The 19,327-nt window shown below is 36.9% G+C and overlaps 1 protein-coding gene across 2 annotated transcripts in view; it reads right to left on the bottom strand.

Annotated features, from left to right (window-relative positions):
* The window catches only part of LOC129237926 (uncharacterized), a 35,372-nt gene extending 32,502 nt beyond the window's left edge, over positions 1-2,870 (bottom strand). For both annotated transcript variants that reach the window (XM_054872915.1, XM_054872916.1), the window contains exon 1: positions 2,657-2,870. In XM_054872915.1, the coding sequence (XP_054728890.1) occupies positions 2,657-2,843 (187 nt within the window). In that variant the 5' untranslated portion in view covers positions 2,844-2,870. The remainder of the gene's footprint in view (positions 1-2,656) is intronic.
* Between the last annotated feature and the right edge of the window lie 16,457 nt (positions 2,871-19,327).

Below are 19,327 nucleotides of genomic sequence, written 5' to 3'. Positions count from 1 at the left end.
TTTGGATCGGAAGTCCACATTGCTAGCCGCTCGGCTATCGCGCCATGCTGTCGGCGCTGGCCTAAAAGTTATTTTGTTTGTCACTACGTTTATATGTAACTGGCACTGAAACGAATCCATATGTATGAAAGGGATAGAAAATCACACGTACATAGAGTTTTTGGCACGATTTTCCCAACGCTCTTAACAAAGTGATTGTAAAGAGGCGTGGTTAGTGACCGTTTAACGGTCACGCGTCCCGGTAACGTGACCGGTCACGTCACCGGGATTGTTCTTGCTGGGTTATTAAGTAAACACACACATTACAAAAACAACATCAAACAAGATGTTTACTCTATTTAAAAAGTGTCAAAAAAATCTTTGAATAACTGATGAAAACAACAAAAAATGCAGTTATTTTCCGCGAATTTCATTCATTTGGGTTTTTTTGCAAATGGTATGGAATGTGAAAGGGGTAAGAAACTTTTGTTAATGTTTCGTTGATGGAGTAAAGTTTTGTTAAGTTTATGTTAGTTTCAAATAAACAATAAATTTGTTAGAATAACATTTTTAATTACATTCATTTTTTCTCAAGATACAACTTATCGAAAAAAAATAATGGTTGTGTGAACAATTTTGTCCGTGTGTGTAATTTTTCTCCACAACATAAATCCACCTAGTTATATAATGAAAATATACTTGCTATAAAAAACTGTAGCCCAACGTTATCCAAAGAATTGTTAGTGGTAAAACGAAAGTAAAGAATGTTCTGATTCTAAAAATTCGTATAATCCCATAAACTGGCATTTCAAATAAAGTTTCCCGCGTATTAGTCTCTTTTTCGCGAATAAGTATCTTTTTCGCAATTTATATCAACTGCTCTAGAGTGGAAGATCCACTTTTTTTAGAGTGAATCCAAAACTAGAAAGTGTAACAATATAAGGCATATTTGAGTGATAGTTTGGTCCATGATATTAATGATCTTATCTGATTTCACCATATTTCTCTACGACCTCTTTCCAAATTGTACACAATGAACATAATTTTCGGTAATTTTTCCCTAATTTGTGGCTTTCGTCTGTTTCTGTAAAGCGACATGATGTCATCTTAGAACGACAGATGGAGTTTACGAAATGCTCTTTCTTGGCAAACATTTACTTTGATTGCCATTACCGTTACAAACAACTTTATCTAATGTGTCGCGATATATGTAAGTACAGTAGGTTCTGTTTTTATGCGGCTTTTTTTATGCGGTTTTGAAATAGTGCGGTTTTTTTTTAAATTAAAAAATGCATGTCGACCTGTCGGGAATTGTACATATAAACAAGATTCTAAACCAGCTAAGTAAAAACTCATCACAGATTACATCAGAAATGCTAACCCTACAAGTATGGAACCGCCTGCATAACCATCTAGATCAGACGTGTACATTTCCTCAAGTGACGAAAGTGATTTTACGCCAAATCCTAAACGAACGCGCAACATGTGGGTATTATCTGATTCTATTACTGAATTAAATTTATTTTTCGATTCTGACGTTTCTTAAATAAAGATATAATTTTCAAAAATACAATATTTTGTTTAAGCGATTTTATTTAATTATTTCAGATTCATGCGGTCTATGGAACGTATCTATAGTTATAATATGGGACTAGTGCCCTTTTTTATGCGATTTTATTACATTATTTCAGATGTATGCGGTTTTAGCACTTTTGAAACGTATCTATAGTTTTACTATAGAACTAGTAGCTTTTTTTATGCTGTTTCTTGCGGAACGTATCTACCGCATAAAAACAGAATCTACTGTATTTTGTATCGCTGAAACAGTTGAACTTCTTATACGGAATATCGCCTAGGAATTTAGCTTCATACTTATACTCGTATGCAATGAATTCTGTTGGAATTATCGATGACATTTTAAACGTATTTAGGTAAAGAGTTTTCAAATAACAGGTGTTATGAATGAATGGATTGCGCTATCGAGAGATGCTTAACGATTTTTTATGGCCGGAATTGGATGGTATTGATCAGGACAACGTTTATTTTCACCTAGACGGCGCTACGTGCCGTCCTATCTCAAGTACATACACGAGTATCCATGCATGCACACACACATATGTATATGACGCTTAAGAAATGTTTTGTTTATGCTTGCTACTAATCACAATCACTTTTACTGTTGCTCACTTTACTGTTGTTTGATTTCGTACTTCTTAAGCACTTTTTAGTGAGAACATCTTTATCCTTTGAGATCCTGTCTGGTGATGTTTAAATCCTTTTACTCAAAAATAAGCGGTATCAAATAAAAAATTGGAAGATGGTTTTGGAACAACTTTTAGAATTAAGCACTATATCTGTATCAAATTACAACAAAAAAAACCCCAACCCTTTCACGAATTTTTGTTAATTACATTCAGCGACGAATAATTCAACTAAAAGTTTCAAAAGTAATTTAATTTCACTATACTCAAAGTTTTCCTTGAATATTTTCTGACTTTTGTTAAAATAAGAACAGCAAATATTTAAAAAAAATGCATAGGAATAAAAAAAGACGTACGTGCACTTCAATATTTTGAATTGTTATCACTGATATACCTCTTAAGAATTGAAAATTTTTTTTTTTTAGTTTTAACTGATCTAAAAACTGAGGCCATTTCAAAAAAACTAAATCACTAACCTCGTGTCAGAAAGTTTTCTGTATATGACAATTCCGATCCAGACTCATCATCTTTTTTATTTGCCCATTTAGATTCCAAGGATAGCTTATTAGCTGCTAATTTTGAAACAAATTCCGAATGACGGCTTTTTTGTTGATCAACTCTTTCGCATTCAGCGTCAGAAGTGTTTGCTCCAATATATGACATATTGTAGCCCGAACTGTATTCGCTATGTGGCTGTCTGCGATATATTAAACTGAGCTTAAAAAGCCGACTGGTACTTTTATAGACAGCATTTGCGCTTTTTTGAGCACGCACACACACCAGCATTATTGAAGAAGTAATATTGGTGTAATCAATCCCGAAATAATCTATGTAGATAAAACTCGTTTTGAAAAATCCTTACTAAATAATTTTTTTCAGTAGAGAATGAAGGAACATCAAGCGAAGTCGAACACTTTAAATAATCCAAGTAATAGACAAGCACAGCTTTCTTAAAAACACAAAAATTTCAGCTCATTTCATACGTACGAGTACGTTCATGTTTGCAGCACTGAACAATTACTCATAGGCCAAACCCGATGGATAAGCAAGATATATGTAGATATTTCAACACCATTTGAAAAAATGTGGGCTTTGATACCAGTAATCAAAAAAAATTTTAAAAACTAAATTGTACCTGATATTTACAGCAGATATGCCGATCCATACCACGGTTTTAATGGCATCAGATAAAATAGAAAAAAAAGCGACTGACATTCTTCAACAAACAATAAATGACACTGTACCATGGCTCGATAAATGGGGAATAGAAGTCAACAAAGATAAATCGGTACAAGTAATATACATATGTATACAAACAGAAAGCCTAAGAGACACAAACTAACAATAAAAAATAATGAAATAAAAATCTTCCTAGTGCAAAGTACCTTGGCATATCTATAGATGAAAAACTAAATTGGTAACGACATATAGAAAACAAACGAAATTAAATCAAAAACAGGTTCGGACAACTATACTGGCTGTTGGCTAAAATTCAAAACAAAGCCTTAACAACAAAGTAGTGATATATAAACCTGTAGTCTCAATCTCTAGAAATCTGGGGTACAGCAAAAAAAAAAACCAATATTCAAATAATTTAAAGGACGCAATCTAAAATAATTCGAACAATAACAAAAGCAGGCTGCTATATACCAAACGACGTGATCCACAGCGACCTCAAAATCGACACAATAGATGACATAATTAGAAAATACAGCATCAAGCATATAAAGGGTGATTTTTTGAGAGTTATAGGAAAGTTTTTGAAAAAACACACGTAAAATTCAGAAAAATGTATGAAATTTTGATTTAAAACGATAGTACAGTCCATATAATATAATGTTTGAAGATTATTTCAAGCAACTGTTAACCGCGACTGCGCTTGAAATGGTCCATCCGCTTAGTCCTATTTTGGCATACTCTTTCCAATGTTTCGGCCGGTATCTCACATATAAATGCTTTAATGTTGTCTTCCAATACGTCAATTAAAGCAGGCTTGTCTGAATAGACATGAGCTTTAACATAGCCACACAAAAAATAATCTAAAGGCGTTATATCGCACGATCTGGGTGGCCAATTGACAGGTCCCGAACGTGAAATAAAATGCTCACCGAACTCGCTGTGTGGCATGTGGCACCGTCTTGCTGAAACCACATGTCATGCAAATCAAGCTCTTGCATTTTGGGGAAAAACAAGTTGGATATCATTTCACGGTAGCGCTCACCATTCACAGCTACGTTACGATTCACAGCATCTTTGAAGAAGTACGGTCCAATGATACCTCCAGCCCATAAACCGCTCCAAACTGTGACCTTTCCTGGATACATTGGTAGCTCTTGCAATTCTTCTGGCTGATCTTCACTCCAAAATCGACAATTCTGTTTATTTACGTACCCATTGATCCAAAAATGAGCTTCTTCGCTGAACACAATTTTTCGCTTTAAACTTTCTTAACAGAACACGCATTTTTATAATAAAATTCAATGATTTGCAAGCGTTGTTCGTTTGTAAGACGATTCATGATTAAATTATAGACCAAACGTGCGTCAGCTGTTTAAACGAACTGTTTGAAAAAATAATAGCTAAAAAATCACCCTTTATATACAACGACTAACAAATCATCAAAATGAAAATTATTTGAATTTATTATTTATTATTTGAAATTATTTTTGCTTCTGTTCGTATGCATTGTCTACGCATGAATTATACTCAGTTTCGTGGCAAATTTCGGTGGTTAACAATGGAGTGGGGAGCTAAGGAAAACCGTATTGTAATGATTGCAAGTGTGGTAAAAGTGTTGTTGTTCCAAACGTCTGAATTGATAGACAGAAAAAGAAGTGGTCTCCTTCACGTGGTTCGAACCAGTACCACCATAAAAGCCGTTTGAGAAAGAATTCGCAGTAATCCCCTTAGAAGAAGCAAATCATCTCCAGGGAAATGAATGTTCCTATGAGTTCTATGAATTTGAAGCCGTACCATGGATGGCCTTAATGCAAAATTCTGTTTCTAAATTTGTAACTTCGAGGTAATAGATGCATTAGTTTCTCTGTTAGTCTCGAAGTTTGACGAGGTGGTGGTGGTAGGTTTTTTTCTTTAATTTAAATCCTCAAATTCATTAATTCATGAGGAAATCAACTGATTCCATCCAAATAGCCGAGAGCCGGTTAATGGACTCATGATGACCACACCTTCTGAATTATTTTCACCATGGAACGCGCCTAGTACTTAAAATTGTTGGAAGTGCCCAGTCTACACCTGCAGAACATATGTTCAATTTGGCGAGAACAACGTCAACCATTTGTTGACGAATTCACAGAATATTTTCAGGATAAATACACCTGACTTGAGAAGAGATTTGATATGCATGCGGCAGAATGCATCTGATGCTATTGAAATCAGATCACACTACGAAACCAATCGGCTAGCTATCAACAATGCTGGCCATAAAGGTATGAGGTAGGAGCGTAATCTCCTCCATATTGATAATACTATTGGAGATAACAGGAACCTTGCAGCCCAATAAAAAGGAGCCTATATAGCTCACTAAGTGTTAGCAAATTTCTCGTCTGTTATTCTTCACATTGGCAATTTCCAATTGACCCAATTGCCATGAGGGGGGTAATTTAGGACTACCTAATAAGAAGTGATTGGACAGAACAAGCGGTAGTCCACCGAGCAGGAAGACATATAGCGGATCCATTAGACATTAGTTAGTTAGTTAGTTAGTTATTTATATGTATGTTGATACATATGTATGATCGAGACCGACCTATTGGCCGAGCTGTAAACCCGATAAGAGCTATAAAGTATCCCTGCGCTCTGTAAATAGTTTTAAGATAATGCATTAAATACAGTAAAATAAAGAGAGGAAACATTCACTACTATTAGACGTAGAACTTTTTCACATTTTCTTGCGTTTAGTACGTAAAATGAACTTCAAAAGACATGGGTATGCTCAGTAGATTAATAGCAAGCATCGATGAGCCAACACAGTAGAAGAAAGCTAATTATCACGGCCACAAGCTTAATTCTCCTGTACGGCAGCGAAGTATGGGGAATTGTGCTAAACTAAAAGTCAAGCGCAAGGCACTGCAGGCTGTGCAACGAACTGCGACACTCAGAGTTTCCTCAGTCTACCACACTGTCTCAGGCGCAGCAATTTTCGTGATCGTCGACCTCATGGTCCGGGAGCGAATGGATGTGTGAGACTCCAAGAAGAAACACATCATCACTAGCTTCTCAGAACGGAGATGCCAAACCATGCTGCTGTGGCAAAGCCGATGGGACCGAGTGGCAGATGGTCGGCGAAACTTATTCCATCAATTGACAAATGGATCCAAAGGAACTTCGGGGAAATGAACTACATCTTAACTCAGTTGCTCTTGGGCAACGGATACTTCCGAAGATACCTATACCGCATGGGCAAGGCAACCGATTCCAAGTGCACATACTGCGAAGCGCTGAGTGATGACGCTGAACACACGTTTTTTAACAAATGGCTCGTGGAAAGAAATTCTCTGAGGTAACAGATTGACGACATCGCACCGAGCAACATAATCAGCAAAATTCTCGAACGCGAGGACAGCTGGAAAGCGGAAAAAAATATCATAAGCAAGAACGTACTACGGAAAAAAAAGATTGACCTCGACACAGTGCAACAAAGCAAAGCCGCACAGATAGAGACACAAGAAAATGAGTCTATAGCATGAAAGCTGGCTACAAATATGGTGGACCCAGACGTGGGTGAATAGAATTGGTCCTTCATGGATACCGTTCTGGGCCCTCCCGAAATAATATAGAAAGCAGTTCCGAGAAAAGTGTCTCCCCAGAAGCAGAGGAGGGATCGCAATGGAAATAGATCATTTATAAACAGCTAGACAATATGAGTTTTGTGGTCCAAGCAATGGTCGGCGTAAATTTTCAACAAACAATTTAAATTCACTACACTTGATCAGTACAGGCTCAACAACTTAATTATTTGGCATAAATAAATTACCTCAATATAATATAAAAAAACAACTAACACCAAATAATTATCTATAATAACTTCTATAATATCTATATAATAATAATAGAACCAACATTAACTGAATGATGACCATTCTTTCTCAAATTGAAGATATTCATGACCATATTCCCATTTGGGTTAAGACTAAGATTTAAGATACAAACTATTTTAACAGATGATAAAATTAGAAAATTTTGACTTATAAAATAATCTAGAAGAAACTTTGGAAACATACAAATTTCCAGGTTAAATAGGTAAATTTTATATTGCCACTTAACTTCTGCTCAAATATGAACGAGACGGTATCAATAAAACGGTCCGCGGATGACATATGGCAAAAATAAATTTTTTGTTTTTTGGTAGGACTGTTATAAGCTTATATGGCAAATTTCAGCGTGATATGTCACATAGTTTGTTTTCTGTGCTACTGTAAACAAGTCAAGCTCGAGTGTGTTCTTCGAATTTAACGATGGAAATTCAAGTTGAACAAAGAATTTGTTTGAAATTTTGTTATTCCAACAAAATTTCGGCTTCAGACGCCTTAAAAATGTTGAAGACAACCTATGGGAGCTCTGCTCTATCGCGTGCACGTGTTTTTCAGTGGTACAAATCGTTCAAAGAGGGCCGTACATCGGTTGAAAACTTGCCTCATGAACGTCGTCCAGCAACATCAGTAAACGACGAAAACATCGGAAAACATTGTGAAAATCGCACAAATTGCAGAATCGGTTAACGTTGAATATTATTTAGACGTTTTAAAGCGTTTGCGCGAGAACATTCGTCTTAAAAGGAAGGAATTGTGGGACAACAAGTCATGGTTCTTGCATCACGATAATGCACCAGCTTACACATCACGTCTTGTTCGCGATTATTTGAACAAAAATAATGTTTATATCGTTCCGCAAGCACCGTATTCGCCTGATATGGCTCCATGTGACTTTTTCCTGTTTCCCAAGCTCAAGTTGCCGCTCCGTGGAAAACATTTTGAGACAATTGAAGTCATAAAAGAGAATTCGAAGAACACACTCGAGCTTGACTAGTTTACAGTAGCACAGAAAATAAACTATGTGACATATCACGCTGAAATTTGCCATGTAAGCTTATAACAGTCCTACCAAAAAACGAAAAGTTTATTTTTGCCATATGTCATCCGCGGACCGTTTTATTGATACCGTCTCGTTCATATTTGAGCAGAAGTTACTATGTTGCTCGAAAATAAGATGGAACATTGGGTGTTACATTTTTTTGAAAACTATTTATTGCATGCATAGAAACCAGCGGTATATAAGTAGCTTAATTAATAATTAACTACACCCATTGTTTGGCGAAAATTTCATGCTTCAATTGAACATATTTAGTACTATATGTGCATTTGTACGTGTATACATATGTATTTATAAAGAGCCATTTGTATAGTATTTGAAATGTGACTGCCAAATAACGGGACTAACAATGTAAAATATTTTAATTCGATTTCATTAACTTTTTATCATCATCAATATACATATCATATCATTGGAATATAAAATATACATACATATCTATATCATTGGAATGCTCCATACGAAACTTCCATTTTTCGAAACAGTGCAGTAAATATGTTTTTGTTGCTACTTATGCTACTTTAAGAAGCGTGCCGTCACAGGATCACAGCTTTAATAGACTCAGATATTGCTCCTTTCACATTTCAGAAAACAAAATAGAATTTGCACCAATAAGGTGGATAGTCTCTCACCGTGATATATATGTAGGTGGCACCATCCACAGTACCTCTAATTTGTTCTTTGCGATATGACAGAATCAGCTGTTTAGATGAGGTCACAGAAAATAAACAAACCTTTGTGTATAAGTTACTTGCTTGTGAGTATTGTAATTTTTATTTCAAAAATAATGGTATAAATAAAGTTCAGCGTGTTGTACTGCGAAACGTCCAAATGCAGTTTTTTGTTTCACGTACCGTGACAAGAAATTGGGTACAGTTCTGTCGGCAAACTGCTTCATTGCAGTTTACGGAAAACGTTGATAGTCATTAATAATAAGTAATAATAATTCATTTATTATAATTTTAGAAACAAATACAACAGCCATTGCAAGAGATCACAACCAATAATGCAAATTTATTGCGAACAAATGGAAAGATTAGAAGCTCAATTGTTTGGCAGTTTCCACTTGCTTTTGTACATTTATACATACATACATATGTTGGATGTATATGGACGTCAAGAATGATAGAATACAAGATAGCACCTTCCCAAAGCCCGTGAGGCCAATACAGAAAATAAACAAACCAAAAAAGGGGAACACTAATCTAAGTATTTGGAAACCCGAGAGTGATGAAATAATGGTTGGTGTGTGATTACAATTCGGAAGTGCGCAGGTTTGAATCTCTGTGCGGGAAATACCAAATAATAGAACAAGTCGGCAGGCAATGGCAAACCTCCGAGTGTATTTCCACCATGAAAAATCTCCTCATAAAAGAAACAATCTGCTGATCGGGGTCGGCTTAAAACTATAGGTCCCTCCATTTATTTATCAACAACAAGACGTACGTCACAAATAGGAGAAGGAGCTCAGCCAAACACTCAAAAAGGGTGTAAGCGACATATATATATACATATATGAGTAAATTCATAAAAAATACTAAAATCTAAAGCGGTTCAACTCATATTATTTTTTAATTAAAAATATGTACATATATATGTATAAAATTATGAATATGAATAATGAAAGAATGTTTTTGTTAAATAGCCGTTTTTGAAGTTATTTTTAACAAAAAACAAAAATTAGAGAAATATTCAGCAAACAAATTTTCTTTCTCTCTGAAATTAACGCAAAACTGTCCCTCTCGTGCTAAAGATGCATATTATTCTAAAGAAGAAACGAGAGATCGAAATACGTGCGTACAAGTTTGAGATGCTAATGTCCTGTAAGAATAAAAACGGCGACTAACGCCCAGAGCATATTTAAGCTATGGAGGGAACACTTCTCGCACCTGTCGAATGAGCGTAAGAGTGGATGCCACAGAGAAAATAAATACCTCGATCTTTCTAACCATAACCAGGAACAAAAAGCAATAACTCTGCCAAAGAACAACAAAACCGTGAGACCCTACGAACCATCTTCTGAACTATAGCGAGGAGCTGCATCAGCCTGTCGGTTGGAATTTAAACGTGCTCTATCTAATCCATAAGAATCAATTTTCAAAACATCGTATACAACGTCCTATCGCGGGTATTGTGCGAAAGACTGAAGCCTACACCCAGTTAGTTTCGATATTATAAGTGTGGCTTTAGACCTAGAAAGTTAACCACTTTCAAAGGTCCAAAGGTCAATTTATATATATTGGAATTTGAGTTCAATCCCGTTTTAAACGAATATATTTCCAAACAACCGTGGGGTTTCTTTAAGTTCGGTTTAAAATCTGCGATTATATTGATTATATAGAAACTTATCAAGAACATTGAACTGATTTATATGTTACATTGGGCTTTATATAATTTATAGTACTTATTTCTTTAATTCTTTTTTTTTAATTTTTCAAATTTCAATTATATCATGGTATTCGTGAATAGGAGGCGGAAAGACTGAAAGGTTCTTAGGAAAAACATCACGTATTTTGCAAAAAAAAAAAACTTTCAAAACAATCTGCTAAATTACTTGAATTAAATCCGGTAAGGCAGCTTAATTTGCATTGCGAAAATTAAAGTAAGTGCATTTATCATTACCAATAACAGCGACACTATAAAATTCTACCGCTATGGTAAAAGGCACATGATGTGCGCAAGAAAACGACCACCCATCCAAAAACTATTATGCATGATATATTGATAAAGGGTTTTAGACTGGGAGCCGCTATTGCTTAAAGTGACAGTAGTTCCTGCAATCGGTCCACACAGCGGGCATTAAACATCTTAGACGGAGAAAACTTTTGTGCTTAGAGAACTCATAAAGGTAAAGGTTGCATAGTTGAGATCAGCAATCGCCGTGCTTTCATTGCGTCTAACTGTTTATGCCGAGGATACATAGATATTATCCAGCCACGAATCACCTCTAACTATTTTCATGAGGAGGTGTAAAACTTAAAAGGTCTTTATTTACTCTAATAAATTAATTTATATTAAATTTAAAAAACAAATTCTGTGCGATATTGTATATATAATACCAGAAACTTTTCTATCTATACTTATATATGGTATAATTGTTTTCAGTGAAGCAAAACTTATTTTTTTTAAACACAAAGGACAACAATTGATTTTTATCAGAATTAGTTAATTTTGCTCTTAATTAATTACTTGACGCAGAAATTAACGAAACAGGCAGAAAGTTTTTAAGAACCAGTTTTTTAATGCAAGCTTAACTCTGTTTGCAGCTAAACTAAGTTCAATTCAGTTTAAAAATTCACTACTGTTAAACTTAGTTTAGTGCCCCATTTTGCAGGTATAAACTCAGTTAAAAAAAATCATAGTTAAAATAGTGTGGACAAGAGCAAAACAAGCACCAGAAATCAGTAGGGAAAGTTTATATTAATCTTTGACCAGACTTTTTTCTAGAAATGTTGTCTTCGGTCCAAAAAGCCCTTTTCTCAGTACCAAAGGCGATATAAGGCAATTCTTATCTAGGGAACGGTACTATATTCTCTATTCAAAAAAAACATTAGGAGTTAGGCAAAATATTTGCTTTCTTAAAAGCTTACTGATTGAAAAAAATATATATATAGTAGGTATAAGAGGCAGGAGCAAGCTAAGTATGAAAATACCTTAATATGTATATACAAATAATTAAATTATTATTATATACTATAATCATAGATTTATACAATTGAACACCTTTTTTGTTTAATAAAAAAGCGTTAAATATGTTTTTACAGTACAACCAACTATTTGTAACTCTAAACAAAGTTTCCTTCATTTCTTACATTTAGAATGGTGCTGCAACTCTTAAGCCATTGGTGGTATGAAACAAAAAGTTATTTAAAGTTTCCAAGCGGGCAAGCACAGTAGAGTTACCCGATAATAATAATAATACAGGTTTAGAATTGAAAATTAAAAAATTCACTTACCACGTGCATACCTCTGAAATGAGACTTTTTTGTCAATTTCAAACGTTTATTAACAAAAAATGGTTTCAAATTTAATCTTTAAAATAATAGCTATCGCTGGCGATACATTTTTCCCAACGTTCAGGTAATTTAAGGATGCCGCGCCAAAAAAATTAGCCGTCTTTGGCCGCAAACCAATCATCGAGCCATTTTTTGGATTCTTCGTGATAATTGAAACGCTGCTCGGAAAGTACGTGGCCCATCGATACAAACAAATGATAATCGGAAGGCGCTAAGTCTGGTGAGTAAGCCACATGCACCAGCGATTCCCAGTCATACGTCTCCACCAATTCCCGGGTCGCTCTTGTTCGATGTGGCGGTGCATTGTGACGCCGATCGGCATGTTGTGGGCGTTTTCGGTGTATAGCGCTGTTCAAATCCGCCAATTGTCGTTGGTAGCATGCACCGTCAACTGTTTCACCTGGTTTTAATAGCTCGTACCAAATCATACCACGCTAATCCCAGAAAACACGCAGCATTGCCTTGCGGCCGAAGCGATTTGGTTTGGCCGTTGTTTTTGACTTGTGGCCGGGCGGACCATACAATCGTTTGCGCTTGGGATTGGAGAAATACACCCATTTTTCATCACCCGTAACGATTCGATGCAAAAAAGACTTCCTTTTGAACCGGTAGAGTAGCATTTCACAAGTGGTTTCACGATGTCCGCAAATCGCAGTTTGAAGGCTCGAAATTCGACATTTTTAAGAGCGACAAAAATGCATTGTTGTATAAAACGTAACAAACGTAACTGAATATTGTTGACAGATGACAGACGAAAAAAACAAGACATTTGGGTAGGTTTAAAAATACTCCTAGCGACATCTATGGACTAATAGCTGAAAGTCTCACTTCATAGGTATACACCTGGTACTTACCCTGACAAATCTATATACATACGTATGTTAAATGAAAGAAGAACGATGGCACTATTGGGATAGCTGGGAACAATTTCAATCGACCTATGTACATATGTATGTAGCAATCGCAACTGCCAATTTGTTCATAGTGATGTAAATATGTATATATGTATGTATGTAAGTGAACGGCTCCGGCGGCGAACGGAAATACCATATATGGAAAAGCATTTAATTTTATTTCGAAGTTTTTATACCACAATAACTACATATATTAGGGTTGAAGGTCATGAATACAAACAAAAATAGAACACTATGCCATATTAATTTCATTTTCATTTCAAGAATTGGCTAATCGCAAGCTTGTATAGTATATATTATGCTATAAGTGCCATAAATAGAAATGCTAACGTACGACTGAATATGGGTATTCAAATCAAATTTGTATACATTGAATTACGTTTCATTTACGAGTTCATTTTCTTCCACTAAAAAATAAAATTTGTTTGCTAATTTAGTTAGAATACATTATATAGGGTGGGCCATGTAAAATTTGCTTTTTGAATCGGCTATAAAAAAAAACTAATAATATTTTTTCAAACTTTATTTTTTATTTTGAAGATTGAACATTGTCATTTAAGAATGAAAAATAATATCGTTCAAATGACTGCCACGACTGGCTTTACAGTAGACCTTTCGATCAACCCAATTTTTAAGCACATTTTCGATTGTTTGGGCTCCAATTTCATGAATGGCAACTTCGATTTCGTGTTTTAAAGCATCAATCGTCTCTGGATGGTTCGCAAAGCATTTGTGCTTAACGGCTCCTCACAAAAAATAGTCCAACGGGCTTAAATCACAGCTCCGAGGCGGCCAATTGATATCGGAAGCAAAAACGGTAGCCAAAAGTTCGAGTGTAACTTTGGCAGAGTGACAAGTTGCACCGTCCTGTTGAAACTAAATGTCGTCCATGTTATCCTATTCAATTTTTGGAAGCAAAAACTCGTTGAGCATGTCACGGTAATGCTCGCCATTTACTGTCACCGCGGAAGAAGAAGAAGACTCACCACTTTGGAAATAGGTTTTCAATATTTCCCAATTTTGTTCAAGCGTATAGCGTCCCATTTCGTAAATGTCAAACCTTTAAGTAAATTATGAACACATTTGACATGTCGTTTGTGTTACCATTCTCAAAACAAAAATAGGTGGTTCAAAAAGCAAACGCTATATGGTCCACCCTGTACGTACAGAGGGAATAAATAGGAATGAATAAATAAGTTAAAAAAAAGGAATTCGCAATCGATCAACTATAAGGCAATTCCTTTTTTCATTTTTACCGCATTTACAACTACTTTAGTGCTTAGGTTAGGTTAGGTATGGCAGCCGCATCGCACATAGAGACAACTATGCCGCTAAGACCACGAAAGGGGTGAGCTACGGGGACTGGGCTACATTTCCCTCTCCATATTGAACCATCCTGAGCTTTTGACAAAGCGTAAAAGGTTGTTGATACCTGAAGTGCATAGATTATCTATATTCGTTAAGAAGTAGGATTTTAAATATCGGTTCCCGCTTCTGGCTAGAGCTGGGAATATGCAAAAAAGGGGTTAAATTGTTTCCGACTCCTGCAGCTACGACAGAAATCATGCGTGTAAACGCCTAATCTCCTTGCATGATTTCCTATGAGACAATGTCCAGTGAGGGCCCCTACTAAGCTCCTAATTTGAAGTCTACTCAGTTTTATAATACTCTTGGAAAGACGTAAATTTAGCCTTGATCATCTTTGCCTAGTATTTCACAGGTGTTAACGCTAATCCATCTCTGATTTGCAGAACTGATTAGTGCGTCCTTAATGAGAAGCTTACAAGTTGCGAGAGGTATTTCCATAAAATTACTTATGTTTGGCATATAGGTACCTTCTCTTGCAAGTTGGTCTGCCCTACAGTTCCCTGGTATATCTCTGTGGTCTGGAACCCGGCATAAGATTATACGATATTGCTTGGCCATCTCATTTAAAGATTGGCGACAACGTAAGACACTCCTCTGCATTTCAAGGATCCTTTGAAGGTCTGATGGCTTCGCTGGTAACCAGGCCCTAGCTCTTGGTAAACTTGGGATATCCTCCCTTGAAATTATCTCTAGTTTAGACCCAGGCCATACTTCGCCGATCCTTGAGATGGCTATTTTGTAAAGATCAGTTGATATCTGATCGGCACAGGCGATAAGCTTCACGTGGCTCTGATGCCATCCACTATCGCGACAGAACGGAGCTGGACCAGGATTCTCCTTCAGAATTTGTCAGGGGAAATAGTGCCGTCAGGGTTGCTTTTATCAACCAGCACCCATAGATGTTGGCCTCTGACAGCTTTGCTATATGTAGCTGGAGAAGTCTTGGTGTTTCGGGGCTTCTTCAACGTGCTGGGGTTGCTGGGTGGGTCGTTCGACAATTGACGTTTTGGGTTCGGTTCAGAACTCCGAGGGGACTCCTCCGTTAGCCTTGTCGCCCAGCTAAAAGAGGGCTTCTGTTTGACAGACCACTCCCCCTCTGGAATCGTTTTCAAGCCCGTCTCTCCTGGTAGCCATGCTGTGCAGACTCTGCTACTGCGGAGGTATCAGTCGTTTCAGACTCAGTTTTACCACCTTTACCAGGGCTAGTCCCGGTATTGGTGGTACAGGAAATTGACTTCTTGGCCAGAGGTTTATTGTTAGTACCACCACTTCTGCTGTTGCCAGGTTTGTCCTCAGCGCCGTACAAAATGGGTTAGCCGTGAAGGGCTTGGATGTACTGACACTTCCACTAGGCTTAATTATCCCAGCTTCCGTCGGAGCTGATGGGATGATGAGGGTTAAGAATTAACAGGGGATCTTCGTCGGTACGGTGATCTTCATATGGTGATTGGATGGCCACCAATTTTGCCGGGAAGCGTGTGGATGGCTAGCCAATCCTCATATGGAGCTTCCCCTCAGTTTTGGAACTGAGGGCAAATTAAACTCTTAAGTTTCTTAAACACTCCACTGTGAACGCTTAACAGTTGTTCATAAAGCGAAAAGCTTGAACTCTAGTTTGTGGTGCAATATAAAAATCGTATTAGACAATATCAATGAAATTGAGGATGAATTTCTTATGTAAAGCTTTAACACATGGTTAAAAGATAACCGGCTCTCAGAGAATTTGACAGATACAGCTGATGGGCTGACGTAACAGGAGATAAGTTTACAAAAATACTGAGATTGTGTTACTGTTACACGAAAAACAATCAACACACTGATTCGACGAGTGTGTGAATACGTGTACGACGAGCGGCACCTGGTAAATCTATCATCATTGGCTTTAACACTATGAGCAATCAATAATCATCTAAATTTTAAATTTACGAAACGCCTACGTTTAATCTTTTACACGACCTATTACACGAACGCATTCTTAGGAATATTTGTGTATTTCTATTAGAAAGCAACCCTTCTGCCATCGCTTAAATTTAGGTTTTTATTGTTGGCGGCCGCCGTGGCCGAATGAGTTGGTGCGAGACTACCATTCGGAATTCACAGAGAGAATGTATGTTCGTATCACGGTAAAACACCAAAATTAAGAAAAACATTTTTCTATTTTCTAATAGCGGTCTCCAATGGGCAGGCAATGGCAAACCTCCGAGTGTATTTCTGGCATGAAAAAGCTCCTCATAAAAAATATCTGCCGTTCGGAGTAGGCTTGAAACTGTAGGTCCCCCCATTTGTGGAACAACATCAAGACGCACACCACAAATAGGAGGAGGAGCTCGGCCAAATACTCAAAAAGGGTGTATGCGCCAATTATATATATACATATTGTATATATATATTGTCACTTCCAAAGTGAACAAATGTGGCGAACCGAAGGTTTGGCGAGCACACCTAAAACTTACATTATGAGAGGCGAATCAATTTAGTCGCTGGGATAATGTCGTTGCCATTAAAAAACAAACCAATTAGTTTATCTTCATTTGCGATTTGTGACTACTATACTCAAAATTTGTGTACTTATACGTACTGAAATTTGAACAGTGCAAATGTTTAATAACGCGGATTGTTATTTCGAGGATTGTTGCAATATGGAACTGCGAGTTAATCTTCTTCGTCAGAGGCAATTCATTAAAAATTACTAAAATCCTATGAAGCTTCTGGCGGTAGCGTAAGTATTTAGTGCAGATAATCGATTCAAAAAGTCACATGTACTCACATATTTGCATTTGTAGATTTATAGCGAACTTTCGGCTAAGTAAGATGCTGTGCAAAATTAAAGATAAATTTCATTGCCGCAAGTCATGACAGTTACTAACAAACTGTAGGGAATGAATTCCAATTTGGTCTTGATCAATTTATCGATAGAACTCAGAGGAATTATTGTGAGGCATTTTATTGCGATAAAAACATAATAAATTCGTTACAGTTGGTGCCAATTATTGGTGGGATTATTGGATAAAGTCCCATAAAACAGGATTATGGAATTGGGAAAGCTGAGCGAACCTAAGATTCAGCATTTTAAGAAAGAGTTGGAACAGTGCGTCTTGTTAGATCCTGGAAACAAGGCGGAGTTACAAGCAGGGCTGCACAACAACGAACACTATAAAAGAAACTTTGAAAAAATCGTCTTAGAAACCAAGATTCGATGGGCGGTTAATAAATAAACGAATGAGGCTTGCACTTCGACCTAATGATCTTTTGTGCCCTCTATGTATTCATCACAGTACCTCATCTAAGCCCAGTTCCCCTATTAAATTCGGGATAGACCTAGGTTGAATTGAGCGTATGTGCCTTTCCTCTAGCTGCAATTTGCCAAGATGTCTCAACCTTCTCCGCGCTATAGGGCTGCATTCCAGAAGAAGGTGCTTTAGAGTCTCCTGAGACTGATCGCATGTGTGTTGGACGATAGAACCAGAATGGCAATTCACTCATTCCGGATATTTCTGTCTAAATTTACCTCTGCACAGAGACTGATAGCATACATCTCCGCCTGGAAGATGTTTTGGAAAGCTACCCATCAGCACAGAGCGATTGGCTCTGGTGCCGTTAATTCCAGCGCCTATGCCTTCTGGGGTCCTCGAGCCATCTGTGTACCAGTGCAGGGTACACTCCTGGAATTTCTTTTCAGGTCTGCTCCAGCTCATCTTATTGTTCAGTTCAATTCTCAGCTTATTTTCGAATTTGATCACCTTAGTGATATCATCTCTGGGTAGCTGGGTGAGTGGGAGCTGCAGCTTTAGCACTTCCATGTTTTTAGATGACATCACTTTTCCTCTCCCGAGGCCTTTCCTGGTTATATTCAGCAGGGTTTGCTTGGCTGATTGCTGAATGTCCATATTTTTTGTTTTGTTTTTTTTCCTCTTTTATTAATTACACCTGTCGTATGACATTAAGTAATTCTTTCTACAGATTGGATTTCATAACATTAATCATTATCAATATTACATTTTGGTTAAGTTTTTGTGTGATTTTACAAGTGTATGTACATAGCTGTAAATTATTCTAGTTGTCAGCTGAGTTGGGGTTGAGCCGCCTGGAGCTTGCCTTTTCTGCTGATGGGAAGTATTTCGCATGTCAGTATTTGTATGGTTCTTTAAACGGACAATATGATTTGTGCTGCGTTTGCGATTGATTTCTGCCTCTGTATCGATGTTGAGGTCGCGATGAATATCTTCGTTTGGGACGTACCAAGGTGCATTGGTTATAGTTCTGAGTATTTTTGATTGTCGTCGTTGAATAATGTTAATGTTACTATTACTTGCGGTGCACCAAGATTTCTATGCCGTATGCCCAGATTGGCACAATCACAGTTTTGTATATAAGGGTTTTATTCAGCAATGACAGTTTCGAGCGTCTGCCAAGTAGCCAGTATAGTGGTCGGAATTTGTTTTTACCTCATTTCTTTTCAACGTGATATGTTCTTTCCAGAGGAGTTTAGAGTCAATAGTCATTCCAAGGTATCTTGCTTTGGTGTCTATCGCGATGTGTGAATTGTTTATTGTTAGATTCTTGTGTCCTACTTTCTTGTTAGAATAAACTACATAAATTGTTTTGCCACTATTGATTTGTATACCCCAAGCATTAAACCATATTAGTGTTTTGTACAAAATCTGTTGTAACTTATTTGTTGCTGCTTCTAAGGTTTTATGAGTTGCCAATAGGACGGTGTCATCTGCAAAAGTTGCTATCA

Source organism: Anastrepha obliqua, chromosome 2, assembly GCF_027943255.1.
Source record: "Anastrepha obliqua isolate idAnaObli1 chromosome 2, idAnaObli1_1.0, whole genome shotgun sequence".
Taxonomy (NCBI): domain Eukaryota; kingdom Metazoa; phylum Arthropoda; class Insecta; order Diptera; family Tephritidae; genus Anastrepha; species Anastrepha obliqua.
This window is presented reverse-complemented; position numbering and strand designations above follow the sequence as displayed.